Raw genomic sequence first — 25,141 nt, 5'->3', positions numbered from 1 at the left:
CTTAATCTTGCATGGAATCTTAAGAATTTTTTCTATCTAAAATTACAGGGTTACAAACCAAATTACGAACAATCCTACCACTTCTTTTCATTAAAATTGTTTGTGGAGAAGATTAGACATATTGCTTGTTTGTATAACTGAAGCAAGAATTATGCAATTCCCCAAGTTATAAAGCCAACTTGTTTAATTAATGTTCCTTAATCTTTAAGATTTAGAGTCCAATATATTATCAATACTCGTCACATCAAAATAACAAGATGTTTTATGTTAATCTTATCTCACACATATATCTAATTCCAAGGTCTAACTAGTATCCAACTTGGAACCTACCTATACTGCTGGCAACAGTGACATCCCCCTTCTCATAATGACATCTGTATTCATCAACATGAAATCTGTTGGACAAGAAATTTTCCTTCTCATAGTAAAACTCAGCCTGAAAATTTTGTAATATAAGATCAATTAGACAAAATTAGTTATTCTGCACTGATCAGTTTAAAGAAATTGTATATTTTAGTAAGATTTTTATGATTTTAAGGGGATAGTGTATGACAGATTTTTACGCGAATTCTTGAAGAGGAAAAATTAGAGGAAAGAAAAATTATGCTAAACTCCAGAAGTAATAATATTTACAAATATTTTTTATGTCATCTTGATGATAAACTCAATAGTTCTGATTTTTCAAAATAAAAAACCAAAGGTTCCTTACCTGACTAGGAGACATTGACTCAGTGAAGACTCCCAAAGCATCTCCAATAGCTGCCCCATAAAACATTCCCAATAACCCATCCTTAAAAATAATTATTAACCAGTAAAAATAGAACAAAATAGGTAATACCTTTACTATCTAAGAGTAAACACAAAAATCATTCAGTTGGAGATAAAGTTTTATTATTTAGGGGGGAGTAGGGTTGTAAATTCTGCATGATATCCAATGCTAAATTGGAGTTTGGAGTTCGGGGGGGAGGGGGGGGGGGGGGAGGGTGGTGAGATTTAATAAAAAATATGATGGAGGGAGAGAAAAATTAAAAAATAAAGAGCACCGGAAAAATTTGTTTCCCTCCTTGGGGGGAAAGAACTAGAAAAATATCTAGGAATATTTTGCATAAGGCAAAAAAAATCATGTGCAAAATACATTCACCCCTGGGAGGGAGTTTAGAAGAGCATTGAAAAATAATAGATTAACAAACCAACACAACTTTATGAAAAAATAAGTACTAATAATGTATAAGTTTACCTTTAATGAATCCGTATCTCTCTTAGTTGAACCTGGGGGTGGGATGAGGGGTGTTAATATTCTGTTCCCAGTGTTCACAGCCTAATATGTTTGTAATATAATAATAGTTTGTTTTTCTTATCAAGTTAAAAGTATTAATTAGTATAACTTTCATAAATCACTGTATCATTTTCTTGGACACTTCGTATTTATGAAATGTCGATTTTTAAAATCAATTTTCAAAATAAGGTGGTTCTATATCTAACCCCTGCGGCCCGCGGGGCCTATACTTGAGGTGCCCTAACCCTGCAGGGCTACCCAATATAACCTGACCTAAATAAACAAACAAAAATAACCCCTTATTTTCTATTTATCCCAACAATGAGAAGAGGAGGTGGGGTTGATTCTCTGCTCAACAAGGCACTTTAAAAGGGAAAACGCCGGAATTTATTTACCTGAGTTTGAATTTGAGTGAAGAAAGACTGCGCAGATCCAGAGTTTAATATTTTAGAGTCAAACAGTGTTCCGCGTTCTCGACTAAAAACAAGTATTCCCTAACTTATTTCATGATTAAAAATGAAAACGGTTGTTTTCAATGTTTTTTGCTTTAATCAAAGACGGACAATTATGTCTAAAAGCAGTGGTGATTTTTTGAATAAACACAAAAAATTGACAAAGAAGGACTTATTTATTATTATTCAATTTTTTAATAAAAGCAGGGAAAAATGGATAAGGCAAGGAAAGATAAAGAGAGGGGTAGGTTTCTGGTAAAATCCGTAAAGGTTATGTGTTATAAGTAAAAAACAGTAGTAGAACGAAAAAAAAATATGTTAACTTAAAATTTTTTTTTTGTCTTTAGTTCTTTTTAATAAGAAATACACATATTTAGTGAATATTATCGTTCTGCTACTATTTTTAAGCCTTAAAACACACACCTTTACGGATTCTACCAGAAACCTACCCCTCTCTTAATCAATTTTTTAAATGGGTAAAATGCTGTCTTCTGTAAATATTTAAGTTACTGAACAGTTTACCTAAATACATTTCCAGCTGCCAGTTGTTCCCCTTTCTGTGTCTGATGGTAGCAGCTGCGTAGATGCTGCAGCAGCTTCAAGCTGCTCTCCATACAAGATTCATCATCCAAGCACAGCTCCTCAAAAGCATCTCCCAGCTGATTTTTATTTGCCAGCAAAACTCTGAATTTTTTTTTAGTTTAAAAAACTGTTAAAAATATTTGGGAGGGGGGATTTTTTTCTAGAGGCGATTTCTCTTGAGAGGGTTTTGGTACCCTCCTCCAAGAAAGTTATAAACCTTCCCGGGACCTACTCTGTTAAAAACAGACAAACAGACAGAATTCCTGTTACTTTATTATAAGGATTGTGGTATAAACAAAGAATCTGGTAAAGTTCATTTTAAAATGTTGCCGGAATCGATTATTTAAACAACAAAAACAAAGAACTTTCAAGGCTACTAGTAGTGGCCAAGACCCAACAATGCACCAAATCACTCAGATAAAGGAAACGCACATAAAATAAGTCTTTTTTGCGCATTTACATGCTATCCTAGAAAATATTGCCATTGCAATTAAGTAATCTTCGAAATAACTGGGAAAAAATACAATGAATAGATTGAACATTTAACATCGTAATCGACTATGACAGACGTAACAACAGATAAATCCTAGTTATATAGAAGCTCCGCTGCTAATAACAAAATAACACCAACCTCAGTTTTGGTAGGTTGCCCATGGCAATGGGTAAATGTTCCAAGCAGTTGTGACTTAAATTTATCTTTTCCAAAGCGGCCATTGAGTCAATGTTTACGGGTAACGAACTGCAAAAAATAATTGGTAAAGTCAATCTTAACTTTTTTTAAATGTTTTTTTTTGATTATCAATAATAATATATAAACAGTTTAACTCTTAACCCTTTACAGTCGGGCCCCTTGCCGCACCTTAATCAGTCGGGGGGGGGGCGTTCAACGCCCCCCCTTATTATCTCAGTTCCTATAAGAGCTAGAGGGCTAATTTTTTTTGTGCAAGTCCCCTGTTTCATAATGAATTTCCGACCTTTTATAAGTCTAAGTCAATTTTCGCTTCCTTCACCCTTTTATTTAACAACATTTGTTTTTAGGTCCTTTTTTACTTAAAAATTTCAAACGGCTGTAATTTTCTTATTTTTGAAGCTAGAAGAAAAATTTTTTTCCAGAAAATGTTTATCTTTTTGTAAATTTTACATTAGAAATATCAAAATATAAATTTCAGCGGCCGCAGCTGTACTTGGCAGCTGCCAGCCGCCGCAGTCGGCGGTCGGCGGGAAAACGGCGGCAGATCTTCATGAAATTTTAATACGTTATGTAGACATGTAAGAAAAGCTTAAGTTTAAAATTTGAAGTCTCTAAGTCAAAAATTGCGGCCACAGGAGCCTTTTAAAGATTTCTGGAGACCTGGAGGATCAGGACCTGCAGGATCATACCTGGAACCTGAAAGTGACTTGAACACCTGTATTTCATATAAGGATGTACTACTAGAGGATTTTTTAGTATTTTGGTATGATAAAATGCTTTGTTTTAGTCAAAAAAAAAATTTTGCTCTTTACCTGGATGACCCTGCCAGGTTTGCTGGCATCCTGTGCCCGCCAGGATGGAGATATTCAATAAATTCCAACTCTCAGTTATGTGTCATACCCATACTTAAAAAGTCAAGCAGTTTGGGCTCTTCATCTTTCACACACAGAAAATGAGATAGAAAAAACCGGATGGGGGGGCGTTCAACGCCCCCCCCCCCGACCGTTAAGGGTTAAATACAAATCTTTTGTCAATATAACGGATATAGTAAATGATAGCTAATAGCAATTAAAAATTTTTTTATTTTACAAGACCTAAACTTATAAGAAAAATTTTTATTATCATAATTATGTATAAACATTTACTTCTTTAAAAATCTTTGGAGTACTATAATAGATATAGTAAATGATAGCTTACTCCCATATATAAAATAGTTTTTTTCAAAATAACCTAAAATGTATAAAAGCTTGACTTCTAAACACTAATTTTATTCTACAGTATCTATGCAACATAACCTAATCCTAAATACTTCATCTATAAAAGTAAGCTTTAATTTTGAATGATAATTTAATAAAAAAAGAAAATAGTTTTTTTCATATAAAAATGTTAAATATTAAAATTCATGTATATCAATGTATTTTAAACACCCCCCCCCCCTGCTGATATTGTCTCTTGCTAAAAAAATCCCTTCCAGTTTACTTTTAACATCCAACTAAACTCAAGGTTGATCATATTATTTTCTTCTTTTTTTTAGCAACATTTTCTGCCTTTATAAATCTACAAATTTCTTTATTTTTACCTATCTTTTAATATGTAAATTAAATTAATATGATTTATGTCATTTAGACTGATGAGGGTGCAATGTCCACCGAAATATATTTCAATAAATAGCTGGGAAGTATCAAAGACTTTTTCACTTAGTGAATTTATCATAAAAAAAATTATTCATCTAATTGACTTAACATAAAGTTTCAAATTACTTCATATGAAAGGAGGGGGGGGGGGGGGGGGGTGTTGCTCTTAATCTATGTTAAAATTACCTATGTGAAAAAATGATATATAGAGTTTTCGTTAGGTGGGGATTCTTCAAAAAGTAAAAAGACAAAAAACGCAGGACAATTAAGATGCAGCCGATGAGTTTGAAACTTTTTTTCTTTTAATTTATGGAACTCTAGAGGGCATCCATTTAAAGCCAATTTTTTATTGGCCTTTCCCATACCTAAAAGTAAATGTTTGTTTAGTATAGTTCTATTGTAACTTTAAAGAAATTAAGAACCAAATTCTAATTGCTTACCCAAGACAATTATGAGAGATGTCCAATTTCTTGAGATTATTTAGAGCTGTGAAGGTCTCAGGGAGTTCACTTATATTATTGTGACTTACATCTAGATCCTAAAATATCAATCTTATATAGGATGTTACGTAAATTAAAAAAAAAATTAACGTAAATTAAGAGATCCAGTAAAATAATATCCTAGGAAACTTAATACATAGCTTCCCTATAAACAGGCATTAGTAAGCTCTAATATAAGCTCTAGAGTCATGTTATTTACTGTTAAACCAAATGAATTAATCGTTTTTTTTAATAAAATCTATCAGGGATAAGGGACAGGAAACGTAAGAAAATATTATTCCAGGCCTATTTTCCAACTAGGCCTAAAAAACCAGTTACGGGATGACGCAGTAGTTAGATTTGAAAACTATGAACAATGATGAAATAGCTATTATATGAATGCAAAGAAAAAAAAGTATAGAATAGAATTCAGGTAGTTGATTCCACCTAGCATAAAATATAATAAAAACTTTTCAGAGAACCAATATATTAGTGGCTTTAGATAGAATCACGTTAAGATGGTCATTACTTCGCCACCCCCCCCCCATTTAAAAAAAAAGTTTTTTTGAGATGGTTAAATCTGATTTATTTTCAAACATTTTAAGGGGGGATCTACTTAACCCCAAAATTCGTATATAGAAATAAACACCGCTTTAGCCCCCCAGCTTTAATAAATAAATTAAGTAGAATTGAATAAGTACATGGGTAACATTCTATCAACTAATTGTTCCATAGCACACATATAAATTAGGATTTTTAAAAATTTTAATTTTACGTCAAAAATTAACAGAAATGTTCAATTAAGTGTGCAATAATTTTTACCAAAATTAATGAAATTTTTTTTTAACAAAACACAGTACACTTTTATTTACATATTGAACTAGTTTTGTATTTGTAATCATTTAGGTGGGTTATCAATTCCACATGAAATATTACTTTTAAATTGTCTAAAGACATGAGTTTTTCACATTGTTCTAAAGTATAAAATGTTGAATCCTACTCAGTCTTAAAAAAACGATCTCTCTGTTTATGTTTTGCTATATGGACATTTATTAATGTGTAGATTTAATAATAAGTTGATGTGATTGAACGTCATATATATTGTTGTCATTCTGATAGCAGAAAATTTCCATTGTTGTCATTCTAATAGCATAAAATTATGTTTTTTTAATTAATTCAGCCAATAAGGAACTGGAGGCAGCGTTGGTTATTAATTAATTGGTTAATGCTAAAAGCAAGTTTCAGGCTATTGGATATTGGCCTACAGCTGGAGGCAATGAGTTGATTTTACAGGCAAAAAAGAAAAGTTGCCCCATCACTTTAAAAAGGAGGCTGAGACCTAATTTTCGGTCAGGTTTCCCATCCCTTATCCCTGAAATCTATAGGTATCCATTTATTACCGTTAAAAGCTTTAAAAGTTTGCACTAATAGAATTAAAAATTAGAATTTAAAAATAAAAATAATGGATTTGTGATAATTTCAACTGATCTTCCTAAAAACTACCTGTTTTTTTTAATAGAAATCTATATAATGTAAAACACTGACCTGTAAATGCAAAAAGCCATGAATGGAGGCAGGTAGCGCGGTCAGCTTGTTGTGCGACACATACAAACAGGTGAGGTGGGGCAGTGTCAGTGGGATGCTGGGCGGTAACTCTCCTATACTCTGGTAGCTCAGATCAACTCGTTGATACAGGCTTACCTAAAAATTAAGGTTTTAAGAATAGGGGCAGCGATAAGACATCTAAATAACCATTTTCCTGAAATGTTATTTTGTTCACATTTGACTTTATAAACAATAAAAGGTTTTAAATGTTACAAATATAAAAAAAATAACATGAATACTACCTAAACTTTTAGTCTTTAGAAAAATACAGCTGTTGGTATTTTCTTTAGGTTCACTTTTTCATAAATAAATTACAGAAGAATTTTTACCTTAGCTGTGAGTTCAGAAGGTACAAGGGCTGTTTTGCTCCCCGCAGGTACTGTTTTAGTGCAGTGGTTGTAATAATCTTCGGGGGTTACCTAAATTATTTGTGTATGATAAAACTAGAATTTAAGAAATATCATATTAGTACTATTAGGTAGTATGAAACATATATCTAACTTAATGTAAACTATCTTTTTTGTCTTAATCTTAAGCTAAAATACATAAACAAAACATCCTAATCTTTAAATTAAAAAGATGTTGTCAGTCTGTTTATATGAAAAAAAACTAACTAAGGGAATATTGGTTCTTTTCTTGCTTTTTATAGAAGCTTCATATTAGTCCTTTGTTGGCAATAAGTTATTATTTAACTTATCACCTTATCCTATACTTAACCTCCATAAAAATCAAAAGGTAAAGGGGTAGTTTCACGAAATACGTTTGAACGTAATTTAGTGAACTTCATATTTTTTACTAGTTAATGGGTTAAACTATATTTATATGGCATATATTTGAAAGGATTTCAATTTTCTACCACGTAGTTTTGAAAATATCAAGACTTGAAAATCGTCTTTTTGTAATATATGCAATTTAAAAAGACGATTTTCAAGTATTGATATTTTAAAAACTACGTGGTAGAAAATTGAAATTCTTTCAATTATATGCCATATAAATGCAGTTTAACCATTTAACCAGGAAAAAATATGCGGTTCACTAAATAAAGTTCAAATGCATTTCGTGAAACTACCCCTTTGAATACCTATTAAAGCCTTCTTTTTATTATATGTCAATAAATGCAAAGTTACTTGTCTAATATGAAGATATTTCCTACCTTATCTTGTAGAGAAAAAAGTGCATCTCTGTTCTCAAGATTCAACTGGACAGAAGCGTACCCTCCCATATTAGAACAATATTTCAAAAACAAATTACAAAAATAAAAAAATCAATCGGTGGTCCACATTTTTTTGAGCATTTAATTCAAATTATTGCGCATTTTTTGTCTGAAAAAACTTGAAGTGCACAACAACAGTCGAGATAATAGACGACATGTAATACAATATGGAGTTAATTATAAATACGACTTATTTAGAAAATGAAGACGACTTTGTTAAAATTAAAGATGAATTTAAAAAGTTAAATAAAAATATCTTAATTGCAAAATCTACTATTTTTTAGATAAAAATAAGACTAAAAGGTAAATTAAGAAAAAGTAAAAAAAATACCTCATATGAAGAATTTGAATTTAAAAGAAATAGGTAATGATAATTCATATTAATTTAGTTACACTTGTTATAAAAAATAATATAACATAACAAACATTATTATATAACACTTAACAACAAAACTGTTCATATTTTTTACAAAATTTCTTAACAAATTTAAGTTCATTGGGTTGTTTATTTAATCAAAAAATGATGTTTCATAATTTATTATGAAGCATAAAAACTTCAAAATTGCACAACCAATTAAATTATTGGAAAATGGTAGGTAGCTATTAGTATTGTACAAATTCTAAATAATTTTAAAAATTGTACAGCAAAAAAGAAGAAAGGGATAGTTGCACGAAGTGCATCAAAAAAGTTTGATAGAAAGCATAAGTTACAAAAATACCACCTAACATGTATAATTTTGTATTATAATAAATAGCAATCATTTAGGCACCTACAAAATAGTCAGCACGCTGTTTTTGTGAAAACAGGACAGCCATTTATGTTGCATATATCCAATAAATATGATGTATTTAATACTATCTGGTAGAAAATTGAAATTCTTTCAAACATATATGTCCTATAGATGTAGTTTAAACTATTGAAAAGAAAAAAATATGCAGTTCACTAAATTCAAGTTTAAATGCACTTTGTGCAACTACCCCTTTAAAAAAAATCTTTGATTTTTTATCCATGTATTGTATAGGTAATTAATGTTAAAAGTTAAGTTATTTATAATTTAAAATTAGAATTGATTATTATTCATTTTTTAGCATCCAATTATCTACTTAATTTATAAGCAACTGTCATGTAATAGTTTAATGATATCTATCCTCTTTGGTGATACAGGGATAATTCAATGAAGGTTAGATTAATCTTACCAATTGAAAAAAAACTTTCTTTGCAGTTTTTGGAGAAAGATTACTTTATCTTTATTTCCCTATCCCTGTATCCCTTGTCCTTTTATATTAAGATAAAATGATAATAAAATGCTAGTCTAAGGGAAAATTGATTTTCTATCTATAATTTGTTAAATGGCTTAAAACTCAATGTAAAGAAATAAAAAAAAAATTGAGATAAAAGTATGACTACAATGAATCTTAGTTAATGTAGTAAAACAGGGGAAATCATTTTTATCTAATATTAAATAAGATAAAATATGCAGAAAATGTTTTATTTCTAAATAAATCAAAAGCATGGTGTACTGAACTTATATTAAGGGGGGGGGGGGAGTTTTGACACATTTGCGTAAACCTGGTACCTAGGCTTTATCTTTGGACTGAGAGGATAGGTTATTAAAGATAAAATCATTCTTATATGATGAATTTCACGAAGTTTTAAGATTTTTTGGATAGACCTCCAGGTTCCGGAGCTGCAGGCCTCAAGGTGGTCTCTGTACAGGTAAAAATGAAAAAAAAAATTTAAAGTTACAAATCTACTTATAAAACAAAATATGCATCCTTTTTCTTCAAATATGTGAATAATATTAAAAAAGATGTATATTTTGTTTTACCTGTAACTTAAAAAAAATTTTTTTTTACTTGTACAGAGACCACCTGAAGGCCTGCAGCTCCGGAACCTGGAGGTTTATCCAAAACATCTTAAAACTTCGTGAAATTCATCATATAAGAATGATTTTATCTTTAATAACCTATCCTCTCAGTCCAAAGATAATGCCTAGGTACCAGGCTTACGCAAATGTGTCAAAACTCCCCCCCCCCCCCCTTAATACTTTAAAAACTTGTTGACTATGAAAAAATCTGCGTTGGGTTCTTTTTTAAAAATCTAAGAATCAGATATTGGATGGTCAGGTCAATGTCAATGTATAAAATTATTTGTGTATAACATCATCAAACGTTAAAGTTGTAAGTAAAGAAAAATACTCTTTATAGTGTGGCTACGGCAACCCCGTAATTAATCCAAAGATTTTTTTAAAGAACCAACCTCTATTTAATATTAACTTTAAAGAATAGTGATCCAAGTAGCTTTATGTAACTTGTTTAGGTAAATTTTTTAAATGAAAAATCTTTGCAGGATTTTTTTCTTCTTAAAAAAACAGCATGGTATGGTTAGGGTGTGCACCACTTATAAAAACAACTATATATGTTTCCCTTTTACTTAGTTTAATTGTAATCCACTGTACTATTAAAAGCACTGTACTAAATTTTTTAACTTCCAGTTCTTAGCTTTCAAACAGCTTAATATTTCCTGAAAAAAAATAAAAAAATGTTATTTGTAGTAGTTTCTACCTAACTTACTATTATTCATGACCTCACAATTATATTTTTTTGGAAAAAGGGGACTATGCACAAACAGGAGCAAGTGATTTTAAGCACCTTCCACTCCAGCAGTGATTCTTTTTTTTGTGAATATACAAGGGTTATGTTTAATATCGTTATATTAATTTAAAAATTAAGTTTACCATGGTTTTATATGAAAAAACTTTAAAATGTTAGGTATTTTTAAACCAAATATCATCAAATGTTTTGTCGAGTTCAAACTGCTAAGAAACAAAAGTAAACTTTTTCAATAAACAATGTTATTTCAGAAAAAGGAATGGTAACTTGTAATATTGTCAACAGTTTCATTAGTGTGCTTTCGTAATTTACAGCATTTGATTATGTTGTGGAGTGTTATTTTATTTAAACTTTTGAACTAAACAAAATATTTGATGATATTTCGTCAAAAAATGCTTAACATTTCAAAGTTATATTCATAGAAAACCATGGTGAAACTTAATTTTTAAAAACTGATATAACGATATTAAACATAACCCTAGTATATTCACAAAAAAAACATTCAGAATCACTGCTGGAAGGTGCTTAAAATCACTTGCTCTTGTTCGTTCATAGTCCACTTTTCCTCATGCATCTCCGGCCCTATTTTTAACTTTACAGACGATCAAACTTTTGACAATTTCAGAAGGTTACAATATTACATTTTATTGAGTAACCGCTGATTTATGTTAAAAAAATTGATTACTGTTGAAAATAATGTCGGGTAAATAAAATAGCAGCAAAATAAGTTCATACTGTTTTTTAGTCTTTAATATGACGAGGATTAGACCTTTTCTATAGAAAGCGGTCACGTTACACTTTCCATTGTAACAACAACAAACCTGAATTTGTTGGCCATGCCGTAGTGTGCTCCAGCGCCAGTGGCAGGTCTCTTCAGGTGACGAGTGTCTGTAGCAGGGGCGGCAGCTGCCACGGCACCCGCCGCCACCTGTTGGAAGGTGGCCTGCGGAGTTGGGGCTACCGATGCTACTGGCACCTAAAAAGGAATTTAATTTTAAGAAATTATGATTTGTAATAGGCAGAATAAGTGATCTGTTGATATACGCCTATGTATTTTTGCTACAACTTTTTACACGCCTCACGAAAATAGCCTGAAATAAATATGTTCCCCGAAAGCAGAACCCAATCAGTATAGTGGTTACAAACAGACGAACAGTCATCGTTCTACTTTGTTTCATATACATTACCTTCATCTAACTCCTGTTATAAACCAGTATTTGGAAAACAAAACAATTCTCTCTTACTTCTTAGATGTAAGGTTATAAAAATAAAAGCTGAGTTAAAAATAATTACCTCTTTCTTTCCTCCAGCGGGTAGGCTTATCTTTGAGGAATATGAATGCTGTTCTGAACCAACCACAGTTATGGGCTGCTGCTGAGTGTAGATTATACACGGCGCTGCTTTGTCCTAATGAATAAAAGATATTAATATGGCGCTGGTTTATCCGAATAGTCAAATTAATACAGCTCTGCTTTAACATAAGTAATACAGCGCTATTTTGTTTAAAATCGTCAAATTAATTAGGTATTATTTTAACTTAATTCAGTCAATATTAAACGGCACTGCTTTGACATAAATAAGTCTTAGTAATACGGCGCTGCAAGGCCTTCGTATGTAATATTACAACGTTATCATAAAACATATTAATAAGGCGCTGCCATTTTTCATTAGTCGTAAATAATCTTTCCTACAATATAAAGGACACAAAAAAATAACCTACCTTTAATAAAGGATCCTTAGCTTCTTGACCTGTGTACTCCTTGAATGTTTTCTTGGTAAAGCCCAAGTAGGCGAATGCCGAGGCCTGCTCCTTGGCGCTCTTCTTGTTGAATGCCTTGCCGAAATAGCAGTAAACAGTTCCGTGGATTATATACTTGGCCTGTTAGTTATTCATGCTTTTAAGTGGCGTATTCTTACTGTTAAGGGTCTTTCTGGTGGTTGATTAAAGTAAGACACCTCTGTCATATTCAACCATTTCCTTAGATATAAGTGAGTAAGCAATAAGCTTCGGTTCAGGATGCGCGTCTGTTATCCTATGATTGCCTATTTCATATCTTAACGCAATGTAAAGCTCATATCAAAACTAGAGAAAATTATCAAGAAAATGAGTTAGACATATTATACTTTAATGAATTTGACATCTTTTTCTGTTAGTATTAAGTTTATTAAGCATGAATTTCCTTGCAAGTGAATTCAGTGCGCGGCATTCCTCCGCCATGTTTGGGCATACGCTCCTCGTTTACACTAGTAAAGATGGGTTGGATATTTCCCTAAAACAATGGATTAATACAATTTTCTATATAAAATAACGCGGCAATCTATTTAATAATCATTCAATTAAAAAAACAAAGTGCCTAAATAAAATGTAACGAATCAATAAAGATTTTTAGATTGACCATCAATATTGAAAACAACCAATTACTTTAAAAAAAACAATTAATCAATCACTTTAAAAAAAACAATCAATCAATCTCTTTTGAGAAACAATCAATTAATCACTTTTTAAAAAAACTATCAACCTATCACTTTTGAAAAACAATCGATTGATCAATCACTTTTGAAAAACAATCAATCAATCACTTTTGAAAACAATGAATCAATCAATTTTTAAAAACCAATCAATCAATCACTTTTGAAAACAATGAATCAATCACTTTTTAAAAACCAATCAATCAATCAATGTAGGACTACCTGAAGCCTAAGAGCCTCAATGAGAAGTGTAACTGCCTTGCCAGGTAACCTGGAGAGCTCCTCGTCGGTCAACTTCGGAATTTCCTAAAACAAAATATTTTTATTTTACATGTATTACATGAAACTTTAGGATAGACATGATATTTCAAAATTTTGGAAAAATTCAAAGATGCTCTGTAATAAGCAATAAATGAGTTAGGAGTCAGAATCGATTTAATATTATTTAGATCTTACACCAGATTTCATTCTCCTTAATAAAGTGTTACACGTAGCGGGCTAAAATAAAGATACTTCCCTCCCCCCCTTTACCCAATACCCTACTCTCATACTGAATAAACAACCTAACCAATAAATTACAAGGGAAATAACAAGTTAAATTGACAACATTTTTTTATAATTTTCATGTATATTCTACATACAATATACATTGCTATAAGATTAGTGATTTCTTAATTTTTTCCCAATACTCTGAAAAGTCTAAACTTATACCTCATGAAGAAAATCCATGGTACCTAATGTTTTTATTTTTATTTTAACAAGCTACTTTTTATTTTAACAAGCTACTTTTTATCGGTTACTATTTGAGACAGACGTCGGAATTTTGATTGATGATCTCTCTGACCAATGAGATTAGGCATCTCTTTTATAATATTCTTTGTCCGTCCGTTGTCATCCATTTTTATCATGAAAGATGTTGCATTCTCGACCCTGTAGAAAAATACATACCTTAGGTATTTCAGTGGCCTCTGAGGGTAGACTGACGGGTCCAGTGGTGACAACAGGGGGTGGGATGGCAGCAGCAGCTGCCGCTGTGGCTGCCACAGGCTCCTTCTTTACAACTTGGGACTTTTCCTCATCAGGTTTAGATACAACAACAATCTTGGATAAAAATAATTTTACTCACGTGTCACAGGGATATGTCAATGCAAAATATTTTACTCCTTACCTATTACCTAAATAAGTTTATCTCAAAAGTTTCCTTGTGCTTGGTGCTTTCTCTCAAAGTGTAAAATAATTAAAAATAAGGAAGGGAGGTTATTTTTTCTATGGGTTGGGGTTTTTTTTTGCTCAACTATTAAAAATGAATGAATTATACCTGATGATCCATTTCCATGGCTTGATCAATTTTCTTTTGTAGCTGCTCTTCGTCTCCCTTGAAAGATAAAGGATAACGAAATTCATAAAAGCGAAGCTCAACAAAAAAAAGACATTGAAACAGACAAACTTTAAAAAATATAGAATGATGAGAACTTTTAGTAAGTTTAAAGAACAAATTTAATGTTGAATCTATTGTAAAATTTCATGAAATTCAGTTTGTAATACGATGAAATATATACTCTAAAGCCCAATATGAATAATAATTTAACAACATCAAACTTACAACCAACTATTTGATTGCACGACCTTTTCGTAGAATTTTGAACTTTGCATGGCATTGAGTTGCGCCTGTTTATGGGCTAAAGCATTCCACTTACTATCACTTTAATGTCATGTGTAAGACATGGTAGCAGTAGTTACAGTTTTTAACGTCTATAGTTTGACATGGTGTTGTCCTGACTCGAACCCGACACCTCCCCGACAATCTATTGTTTACCCTTATGCCGTGGGATCATCAAAGTTTGGAGAGTTTATTTTTAGGAATTTGACGGAGTTTTTTTATGGTGTAACCCTTGTATACGTTGAACCAAGAAATTAATGTTACCTGTGGTGGTAGGATATTCAATTTTATAGCAAGCTTCACTGCCATTTGCCTAAAATAATAAGAAATATTTTTAAAATCTACTGACAAGGACAATACTGCCCATAAGTAGCATAATACACACACAGTCGTATAGATTTTACAATAACGCAGGTACGAACAAAAACATCTTACTTATAGAGTAGCTGTCTATTATGATCTAAATAACTAAATGCATGAGTTGTAAAACAAATGCCTAAGAATAAGATGGACGGACACGACACAACCTAGTACCTAATTGAATAGCTGCGCTACTTACCTGAACGCGTTAGTTTTAGCATCCTTCTTCTTCCTGGCAATACCCTTAGCGGATAGCTCAGCAATAATGAGATCATATGTGTACCCCTTGTCACCCTGCCCCTCTTTGCCGTCCACGTGCCACCCGTTCTTACGGGCCTAAAAACAAAGGATAAAAATAAGATGAGCCTAGGCTATATAAAAAGAAACATTTCTAAAAAGTAAAAAGATCTTCTAATGAAACAAAACTTTAAAGATTATGGGAACAAAAAATCATTAGCTTATACTATGCCCAATCAGTAATATAAAAAGAATTATACCTTAACTTGAAAGTATTGGTGATTACATCCCCTAAAGAAACCCAAAAAATGTGTAATACTCGGGGGAAGAGGGTGTGTTTTCTATAAAAAAAATATATTACCTTTTCCTGAACCCAACCAGTAGGATGTTGACCCCTCAGCCCTTGCTTAATAAAGTCCTCAATGTTAGAACAATGTAAAACCTAAAAAAATAGTTATTAGTATTACATAAAATTTTGTATTAATTAAGGCAAAAGCATTACCAACGGAATCACATGCAAACAGTCATATACTTTATGCTCTTTGCCAGAGTATTTTTTTAAAAATCTGTCTAGTTCTAAATAGATACTTATCAGGAAATTTATTCCAAAAAACGATTTAGATATACACAATAAGATATATAAGTTTTCCGGAATTTTAAAGTTAGGGGGAGATTTGAAATCTGCATCAAATTTTAAGGATTTTTTATAAAATTCGTTTTTTCTATAATTCTTTATCTAAAAGCGGAAATGCATTTTAAGTTTATTAATTTTGGCATCTGTGATTGGTGGATTTAAAAAATCTACGCTCTGATTGGATGTCGTACATCATTCAACCAATTAGAGCGCAGGTAGTTTAAAATCCACCTGTCCTATTGGTCAAGATTAATGAACTTAAAATGCATTTCCGCTGTTAGATAAAGAATTATAGAAAAAACGAATTTTATAAAAAATCCTTAAAATTTGATGCAGATTTCAAATCTCCCCCTAACTTTAAAATTCCGGAAAACTTATATATCTTAATACACAAGGACATTTGCAAGTGTAGAGTAGCAATTTGGCTAAGAAATACAATATTTGAAGGCCAATCTTATTCCTATTAAATATCTTCTGGGTATAAAATTGTAACATTTATTGCAAGGTTTAAAAATTAATTCACCTGAGGCTTTGGCGGTCCTCTGTTGAGGCCGCCACGGCCTGCTCCACGCCCACCTCCCCTCCCCCCACCACGGCCACCCCGACCAAGTTGATTTCCACCAGCTCCTGCACCTGACAACAAAATGGAGTAAACAACAGAATTATAAGAAACACCGCAGTAAGTTTCATGTAGTGTTAAAGATTCTAATAATCAACATTCTAGGGATAAGGCAATGAAATATTTCTCTTCCATTCTTAATTATGCATTTTGCAGCTGGTAAATATTAAGAGAGAGAACGTTGTAGATTAATTTCAAGCACTTCTTTTTTATAATTAAAATTTTGGCGTTATCCTGTTACAAAAATTTTTATCAATTTGAAAATTTGAGTACCCCCCCCCCCCCCCCGACAGTCTGGATAGAACGCTACCGGAGGAAAAGATTTGGACAAGGGAAAAAGGCAAGCTGAAATTTAATTCAATAACGTGTCCGTGCTGTGGGGAAGCCGAGCGAAGCAAAATTTTTATTAAGAAAATGAATTTTTATAGGTATAGACAAAAAGTGTTACATATATATATTGTACATGAATAGAATCTAAATATCTTTATTCTCTTTTTTTGACTGACGGAAAAGTTCCATGGTCTACAGTAAATTTACCTGCCGCGCCGGCTGCGCCTCCAGCAGCAGAGGCCAGGAGTGCACTAGAGAGGGAGGAGGGAGCCCCTGGCGCTCCTGTGTAACCTCCCCCAAACCCGGCAGGTTGATTTGTAACCTAAACAAGATAGTTGCTGAAAGTATATATAGTAGAATATGCAATTAACAATTAGACTCATTTTTCCATTGAAATATCAACTCAATCCAATACTCCATTAAACATTTCATAACTTATATAGTTTCTAACTGTTCAACCATCGGTAGGTATATATCAACTCATATTAAAGATCATCTAATCATCCATATGCTACTTAACTAGAGATCTAACGCGATATTTATTTTTCAAACTATGAAATTATTTATATGAGATATATCTATCTTTATATATTAATGTGCATACTGTAAACCTGGGTAGTCCCCCCACCCCCACAACCACATATTCTTTATCCTGTTATATCTAGGTAGAAGCTCCATGGGATGCTCCCCTACCTCGTCCCCTGTCGTACCCTGTATCTAACTATCTATCTATGTGTATACCTGGGTAGAAGCTCCACGGGATGCCCCCCTACCACGTCCCCTGGCATATCCTGTGTGTGTTTGTGTATAGTCTATAGACACGGGCTTCCAAGGATCTAAATATAAAGTTTATTTTAAGTTTGATAATCACTTTCTAGGAACAAAATCATTATTGAGTCGAAATGAAATTTGAAACAAATAAAAATAAAGGAACAAAATGTGACAATGTAACAATAAAACTGAAAATTGCAAAGCATAAGGCTCTTTTTCTACCTTCCAAATAAGCTGAGATTTTCGTTATATTTATCCTAAAGGCAAAATTTCACATTTCATCTACATTCTATCCTAAAATTTTCTATCTTTGTACTGTACCTGCAGCTGGAGTCGAATAAGCCGCAGTCGTGTGTATGGCTGGGGGCGCAGCTGTTACGGCTGGCGGCTGTCTGTGGTGAAGATGGTGAGCGGTTGCGGCCGTTCCGGCTGGGGCTCCGTATATTAATCCTGAAAGGTTGTTATTTTTAATGTAAAGCATAGAATCTTATAGAGGAACGGCATACACCACAAAGTCCTATTTTGGTGAATCTCTGAACCAAATCCTGTTACCTAGTGAAGTTTAGAATTAAATGGTCAAATGTCCTGGAGACAACAAACCTTTTGATTACATGACCATCCGTCTAGATGTTCTTACTGTGCATGGTATGAGTTGCGCTTGTTTTTGGCTAAGGAATTCTCCCTACTAGTCCCTACTCTATTTATGACTCATTTACCTATACACCCTAATATCTATAAACTAAGCCATAATTTTCACACTAAATATCTACTTAAATTACTTTCTATTGTCTCATCCCTGTAATGTTCCGGAATAAGCTGTTCACCTGCAGCTGGCGAGCTGTAGCTAGCCGTTGTATTGTTGACAGCTGCCGGAGCGGCTGACCACTGACTGACTGGAACACCTGCAGTTGGCACAGCTGTGGCTGTTACAGCTGCCGTCTAAAATTGATCTTATTGTTAATACTACTGTGTCAGATGGACCATCTAGGATTATAAACCTATTAGAAGTCTGACGGATTGTTATGTCTGATTGGCCATCTACTATCCAGGGTACTAAATTAAATAGAATTCTGACGGATTGAAGTGTCTCATTGGCCATCTAGGATACTAAATCTAATAAAAGTCGGACAGATTGTAGTCTGATTTACCATCTAGGATACTAAGTATATTATAAGTTTGACGGCCATCTAGGATAATAACTCTATTGTAAATCTGGCGGATTTTTGTGTCTGATTCACCATCTAGAACGGTAAATCTATTGTAAATCTGACGGATTGTTGTATATGAATGACCATCTAGGATACTAAATCTATTAGAAATCTGAAAGATCTTTTTGTCTGATTGACCATTTAGGACAATAAATCTCTTAGAACGACGGATTTTTGTGTCTGATTGAACATCTAGGATACTAAATATATTACAAGTTTGACGGATTGTTGTTCTGATTGACCATCTAGGATATTAAATCTAATAAAAGTCTGACGGATTGTTGTCTGATTTACCATCTAGGATAATAAATCTATTGTAAATCTGGCGGATTGTTGTGTCTGATTGACCATCTAGGACAGTAAATCTATTGTAAATCTGACGGATTGTAGTGTCTGATTGATCATCTAGGATACTAAATTTATTAGAAGACTGGCGGATTTGTGTGCCTGAATGACTATCTAGGATATTAAATCTATTGGAAGTCTGAAAGATCGTTGTGTTTGATTAAACATCTAAGATATTAGGAATATTAGAAGTCTGATGGTGTTGTGTTTGATTGACTATCTAGGATACTAAATCTTTTAGAAGTCTGACGGATTATTGTGTCTGATTGGCCATCTAGGACAGTAAATCTATTGTAAATCTGACTGATTGTTGTATATGAATGACTATCTAGGATACTAAATCTATTACCTGTGCAGGATACTGAATATAATTGTAGCTGTTGGAATCATAATAATAGTTGCTATAGCTTGTGGATGTGTCATACCCTGAAAAAAGGAAAAAACGATCACCAGGGAACTCAGGGATAAGACAATGAATGATAAATTAATGTGCTAATCTAAGTATTGGTTTAAAAAATTTAACATTTTTAGTTTGGACAGACCAATCAAGATTTACTATAATTACCCAAACTCAAAAATTTAAAGCCTAAGGATGAGAGTATGCTACTTTATATATTTGGATATTGTACAATGATTTTTAAAATGAAAGAAAAATATCTTTTTCTAGTCTTAGGCTATTTCTCTTCCAAAGGCACAAAATACCACTTTGGTAGCCTAAAATCAGTGGTTGAAACGTTTGAACACTCAGCATAATGATCCAACAAATCAAATTCGCTTAAGTTCCTAAAGTTGTTAAGCCAAAAAATAAGAAAATGTTATAAAAAAACCTGGGGGAATAGTGTAATAAACAGCCCATTTTCCCTTCTCTCTCTGATTTTATTACTATAAAAATATTTGAATTCTTACCTGCTGCATAAGACGGAACTGTTGTAGCGGCTGGAATAGGCGTAGCCGTCACAGCTCCTGGTGGCGGCGCGGCTGCACCTGCTGGAGCCGTTGCATAATATGTCGGCTGGTGCCCGTAGGCCGCTGTGTAAGGTCGGTTTGCCGCCATTTTTATTAAATATGTTGCTTATAAATATTATACAATATTTTGGTATTTTTAGGTATATTTTTCTAATACGTTTCTTGATTCTGAAGAAAAAAACATAAATTTTAACAAAATTCTAAGAAATATTAACAATATTAAAATTAAAACTGAGTATTTTAAAGATAAACTAACAAAAATTTTATTCATAAAATATTAATAATACAGTCATACTATACGATAAAGGGAATGGTTTAAGTATTAAGCCGCAATAGAAAACTTATAGTTTTCTTCCAAAATAACGGTTTTAAACGAAAAAATTTAGCATTAAAACCAATATAAATAACATTCATAACATGTAATAATAAATAAATAAGCTCTAATAAAAACACAACTAAATAACATTTAATCACAAAACAATAATATAAATTGACTTTCTACTGACTAGAACTATATTTTGACTAAATTGAGAGATCAATAGTTTTTAAATGCAAGATAAGTAATATGATAAATATGATAGGTTTCAATTTCATATTTTTAATAGGTATTTGGCTTTTTTCATAAGAGATCATTTTAGGATATTTTTCTCATAATATTTTGAAGATTTTTTTTATTTCTCAATTTAAATATTTTGTTATTCTTTAAAGTTGGTATGTTTGTTGAATTTAATCAGTTTGTGGTACGTAGATGCAGGGGCCTTTGGGGTCATCAAACCTGTTTTTGGAAGAAGAAACATATTTAATTTATTTTACTCTTTAATAGGTATATAACAACTGCAGTGCTTAATCGATTTGAATCCATAAGTAGCAATACAATGACCTAACAACTTATAAATTACTAAGATAAAAAAAATCTATGTTATAATCTGGCAAACGGCCGAACCCAAATTAAGTAGCTGCGCTAATATTTTAAATAAATAATGTTTCTATCTTTCCTGTCCATAGTATTGATACTGGCCAACATGCTGAATCCGTAGGCACAGACGAGGGCAAAGCCAAGGGTGACAAGGAGACCGCACCACAGACCAATAGGGATCATATTTCCACACTCCCAGATAGGTCCAAACCTTTAAAAAATAATTTTATCCTATAACAAAGTATTGGGTGTTTTTTGTCTAAACCTTAATTTCCTGGAAATTGCTAGTCCGAGTTGGTAAGCTTTGGATGATTTTAGGCTATTTTCCTGAACTTCCTTGCACTCCCCTAGAAGCTAAGGGTAAAGCAACTACCATATTCAAAAGAAAGCATTAATAGAAATACATTAAATTACAATATACCTTGGACAAAAAAAATACTTGTTCCTTAAGACAAACGGGACTAGTGATCAAGGTTCTTACAATCAAAGAGTTTGTTATATTTTGTCATCACTTTATAGTAAAGTGTATAATATATCATTAGGCTACTAATCGTTGGCTTAAACAAGATAAGTTATAATTGAACATCCTTTAGCTTTACATATTAGTTAAGAATTAAGTCTATTGATAATACCTGCCACGATGGACATCATAAACTTGGAGTTGAAGGCCAGGCAGAGTAATTCCAGCGGAGGTGCCCACCTCAGTATCATTGCCCTGCAAAATTAACAAGGATGTTACAATCCAAAGATGATTCTTGTTGTAGCATTAACCAGTTTTTAAGTTTAGTCTAATAAAATGTAATAATAAAGGGTCCTTTTCTACAAAGTGCTAGTCGAGCACTTGTTTCTCCCCCCCCCCCTCACCTGAGTTTAAAAAAAAATAAGAGGAGGGGCTTAACCCTGTAGTGTATACAATATATATCTGCGGTACCCTAACCCGTCGGGGCTATCCAACACCTAACCTGACCTAAAGTAATAAACAAACAAACAAAAAACTAGCCCCCATTTATTTCAACAAGGAACTTTCAGGGATAACAACCAACAAAGTAGTAAAACCAACAAAGTAGTAAAAAAGTATTTTACTTACTGATGGTTTAAACATGCCGGGAGTGAAGCAGCCGAAAGAGAGTCCCAGAGGAGCTTTGACATGATACCCATGGCCGGTAACTGGGTTCAGATCAACAACGTAACGATCTACAAATAAAACATGATACTTTTCGCGTATTTTTTGATGAAACTGTTATCTAAACAAATATAAGTAGACTAAGGACAAATATACGTGTCATTTTAATTGCAAATGTAATCTTGACACTTTAGTATGTTAGCCTATTGATAATGATTACCTCATAAAGTTTTCATACTTATAAAAGCTGTTCTTTATTATCTCAAGTTTGGTACTTTGAATAAATTGTTTCAATCAAATCTTACTTTCTAAGTTGACAATCCTAAACTCAACAAGGACAAAGCTGTTGTGTTTCACATCAAAAATCATCTCAAGCTGAAGTCCTCGGATTGTATTGCTGGGATTCTTCAGACCAGTAAAGGTTTGGCTTTTCCAGTCAATATCAACCTTAAATGAAACCAAGGATAAAGAAAGACGGATGAATCGTGAAAAAATAACGTAATATTGCGAGAGTCTTAAATTATTTGTCGATTTCAAAGTTAGGTAGGTATTGCTTTAATAAGAGTATTGTGATATTTGAGTAAAAAACTTTTTTTAATGAATGATTCTGAGATACGAATATTTGTACGGTAAGCCTACTACTAAAACTTTGACATACAAGTCGGTTCATTGAAGAAGTCCACGTTAATTTTACAGAAAATCTCTCAATTACTTTAATCAATTTTAAAGAGCTGATATGGGTACAAAATTATCTACAAGCAAAATCTCTACAGAAGGTATAAAACTCTATAAAATAAGGATAGACTTGCATGCAAAATTTTACCTGGAACTGATTATTATCAGTAGAAATTTTGTTTTTGCTACCAGAAATTCCGCCAGACGCCTCTTTGTCCAGAATAAACCTGTCCCACTCGTCACCGTCCTTGTATACAGTGAGCTCAATGCCCCCTCCTTCAACCTGAAAAAGGAATGTTTACATAATGTTGTCTGTTTTATATAGAATTATCTGAATAAGTGGCGCGCACAGGGAGGTGTAAGTCATCAGGGGGTGAATAAAGGTAAAGGAAGTCTTCTTTAAGGGGGGAAAAGGATTCACCTACACCCCTCACTATGCCCTACTTACAAGTAATGAAAAGTCATAAAAAGATTTATATGTTAGCTATCCACACAACTATATAATGAAATCAGGGTTTCGGATCCGCATTGATTTTTTGCGGATCCGGATCCTCCAAATTTGGTCAGTGCGGATCCGGATCCTTGACAATAAAAATAAAATTACCAAACTTTTCAAAAAATATTTATTCTTTAATTCGAAGTCAAAAATACTTTTAATTTTCAAATCTGACCCTAAACCTTAAAGATTGGCTCTCATCAAGAGAATGTCTGAGATTTTATATAAATTTAGGTAGATTTTTCCATTTTTTCCGCATTTTTTGAGTCCAAGGATCCGGATCCGGATCCTTGGACTCGAAAATATGCGGATCCTTGCGGATCCGGATCCGAAACCCTGAATGGAATATCAAGTTTTCATTCTTAACCTTAACTTTCTCGTCAAATTCATTTCAATGGAATATGGCAGGTGTCCTTCAAGGGTAGGTGAAATTCAAAGCTTCCTTTAAAAGCAAAATTGAAACCAATAATACATAAGATACAATAAGATTCTGTCTTCTGAGAAAAGAATACCTCCATAAGAAATTTAGGCAGATTTCCATTCTCATAATAGAATCTAGTTGGTCCGGCCATGTTTTCCAATACAAGCTCTGTTGTTGTAGTAGTGGTGGTGGTCCGTATGGCATTTATGGGGTTAGGGGCTTCGGAAACACCCGCAGCGTCCAAAACTTCATCAGGATTCTAAATAAAATTTAAGTCCTAAAAATTTATTTTAATGAAAATATACCTTTACTTAACTTTGTAAAAAGACGGTATTTTGGACGAATGTTTGGACATTGTTTGACAATTATCCTATACTAGTAATGAATGGATTTAAGTTGAACAACGGATTCAAAATAACTGTCCTCATGAATAAATATTGGCCGGCTACCGTTCCAAGTATTTTTCAAATTAATATTATATATCCGAAATTCATTATTTTGATAACTTTTTGCAGATTACCAAGGCAAGAAATCTATTGGGATGGAGGAGACCTTAAATTGTACGTGTGTTGGATACAAACTACGGGTACTTACTTTTTTATCAAATCTAAACGGGGGGTGATAAAGCTAACAGTGTCCAAATTATTTATCCAATAATAGCCTACAAAAAAAAGGTGTACATCAACTTATCGATCATTAACTTTTCCCCGTAGATCCCTGGGGAAATACACTTTACCTGGGCAAAACAAAGGGGAAGAAGGAAGAGAAGTAGTTTAATCATTTTGTCTCTGTAATGAAATGATCATAATTATATTTTTTGGAGTAACAAAAACAATGATAGATCACAAAAATAGGCTAAAAAAGCTTTGAAATACTGTAAAATACCGCATAACAGCCAAAAAAAGCGTCAAAATTTGTATCACATGACTAAAAATATTCGTTTAATAACAAACATATTGTGCCGTAAATAATCACTTAAAAGAGTCTTTTTAAATGAAAATTAACTAAATAATGTTAATAAATTAACTTTTATTAATAAATATTGATTAATTTTTGCTCATATGACTAATAAATTGTCTATTTTTAATTAATATTTACAGGGTGAAAATCAATGTTGCGCAGAATTACTAAAAATGCCGCAATAATTTATGAGGTCGCTGTAAGGGCGTATTATGTTTATTAAAAAGAGGGGGATACAAAAATATTATTTGATAAAACTATGAAGCCCTAGCGTCGAATGACTTTTTATTTGAAGGTATAGGTACAAAAAAATCGCTTAGAACCAAGTCCGGATTTCTAATTTAGAATAGCCTAAAACCCTCAAAGAAACAAGAAAACCTCACTCCAATTGGTATGTTACTCGTAT

General features: G+C 32.5%; 3 protein-coding genes across 3 annotated transcripts in view; all 3 read right to left on the bottom strand.

Annotated features, from left to right (window-relative positions):
• Nucleotides 1-9,650, bottom strand: part of LOC145331957 (uncharacterized) — a 40,821-nt gene extending 31,171 nt beyond the window's left edge. Inside the window, exons 1-10 of the mRNA XM_080176829.1 lie at nucleotides 7,873-9,650; nucleotides 7,049-7,138; nucleotides 6,660-6,815; nucleotides 5,076-5,173; nucleotides 2,942-3,049; nucleotides 2,251-2,412; nucleotides 1,672-1,753; nucleotides 1,238-1,318; nucleotides 710-790; nucleotides 331-436 (exon numbers count right to left, since the gene is read on the bottom strand). Coding sequence (XP_080032955.1) covers nucleotides 331-436; nucleotides 710-790; nucleotides 1,238-1,318; nucleotides 1,672-1,753; nucleotides 2,251-2,412; nucleotides 2,942-3,049; nucleotides 5,076-5,173; nucleotides 6,660-6,815; nucleotides 7,049-7,138; nucleotides 7,873-7,941 — 1,033 coding nt within the window. The 5' untranslated portion in view covers nucleotides 7,942-9,650. The remainder of the gene's footprint in view (nucleotides 1-330; nucleotides 437-709; nucleotides 791-1,237; nucleotides 1,319-1,671; nucleotides 1,754-2,250; nucleotides 2,413-2,941; nucleotides 3,050-5,075; nucleotides 5,174-6,659; nucleotides 6,816-7,048; nucleotides 7,139-7,872) is intronic.
• A 693-nt stretch (nucleotides 9,651-10,343) lies between these two features.
• On the bottom strand, nucleotides 10,344-20,317 carry LOC145331955 (uncharacterized). The gene is made up of 18 exons (XM_080176828.1): nucleotides 20,085-20,317; nucleotides 19,528-19,604; nucleotides 18,450-18,564; nucleotides 17,947-18,075; nucleotides 17,596-17,690; nucleotides 17,062-17,176; nucleotides 16,429-16,538; nucleotides 15,633-15,713; nucleotides 15,234-15,370; nucleotides 14,939-14,987; nucleotides 14,333-14,389; nucleotides 13,963-14,115; nucleotides 13,237-13,320; nucleotides 12,728-12,815; nucleotides 12,266-12,426; nucleotides 11,839-11,952; nucleotides 11,367-11,521; nucleotides 10,344-10,456 (listed from the first exon to the last, which is right to left on the bottom strand). Exons 1-18 carry the CDS (start codon nucleotides 20,230-20,232, stop codon nucleotides 10,447-10,449), a joined length of 1,878 nt encoding a protein of 625 aa, XP_080032954.1. The 5' UTR covers nucleotides 20,233-20,317; the 3' UTR covers nucleotides 10,344-10,446.
• LOC145331962 (uncharacterized) lies at nucleotides 20,311-24,880 on the bottom strand. The gene is made up of 8 exons (XM_080176835.1): nucleotides 24,512-24,880; nucleotides 23,867-24,034; nucleotides 23,007-23,141; nucleotides 22,489-22,630; nucleotides 22,148-22,254; nucleotides 21,693-21,775; nucleotides 21,144-21,271; nucleotides 20,311-20,923 (listed from the first exon to the last, which is right to left on the bottom strand). The coding sequence occupies exons 1-8, from the start codon at nucleotides 24,554-24,556 to the stop codon at nucleotides 20,871-20,873; spliced, it is 861 nt and encodes a 286-aa protein (XP_080032961.1). The 5' UTR covers nucleotides 24,557-24,880; the 3' UTR covers nucleotides 20,311-20,870.
• Between the last annotated feature and the right edge of the window lie 261 nt (nucleotides 24,881-25,141).

Source organism: Acartia tonsa, chromosome 11, assembly GCF_053477335.1.
Source record: "Acartia tonsa isolate MP-2025a chromosome 11, ASM5347733v1, whole genome shotgun sequence".
Lineage (NCBI taxonomy): Eukaryota > Metazoa > Arthropoda > Copepoda > Calanoida > Acartiidae > Acartia > Acartia tonsa.
This window is presented reverse-complemented; position numbering and strand designations above follow the sequence as displayed.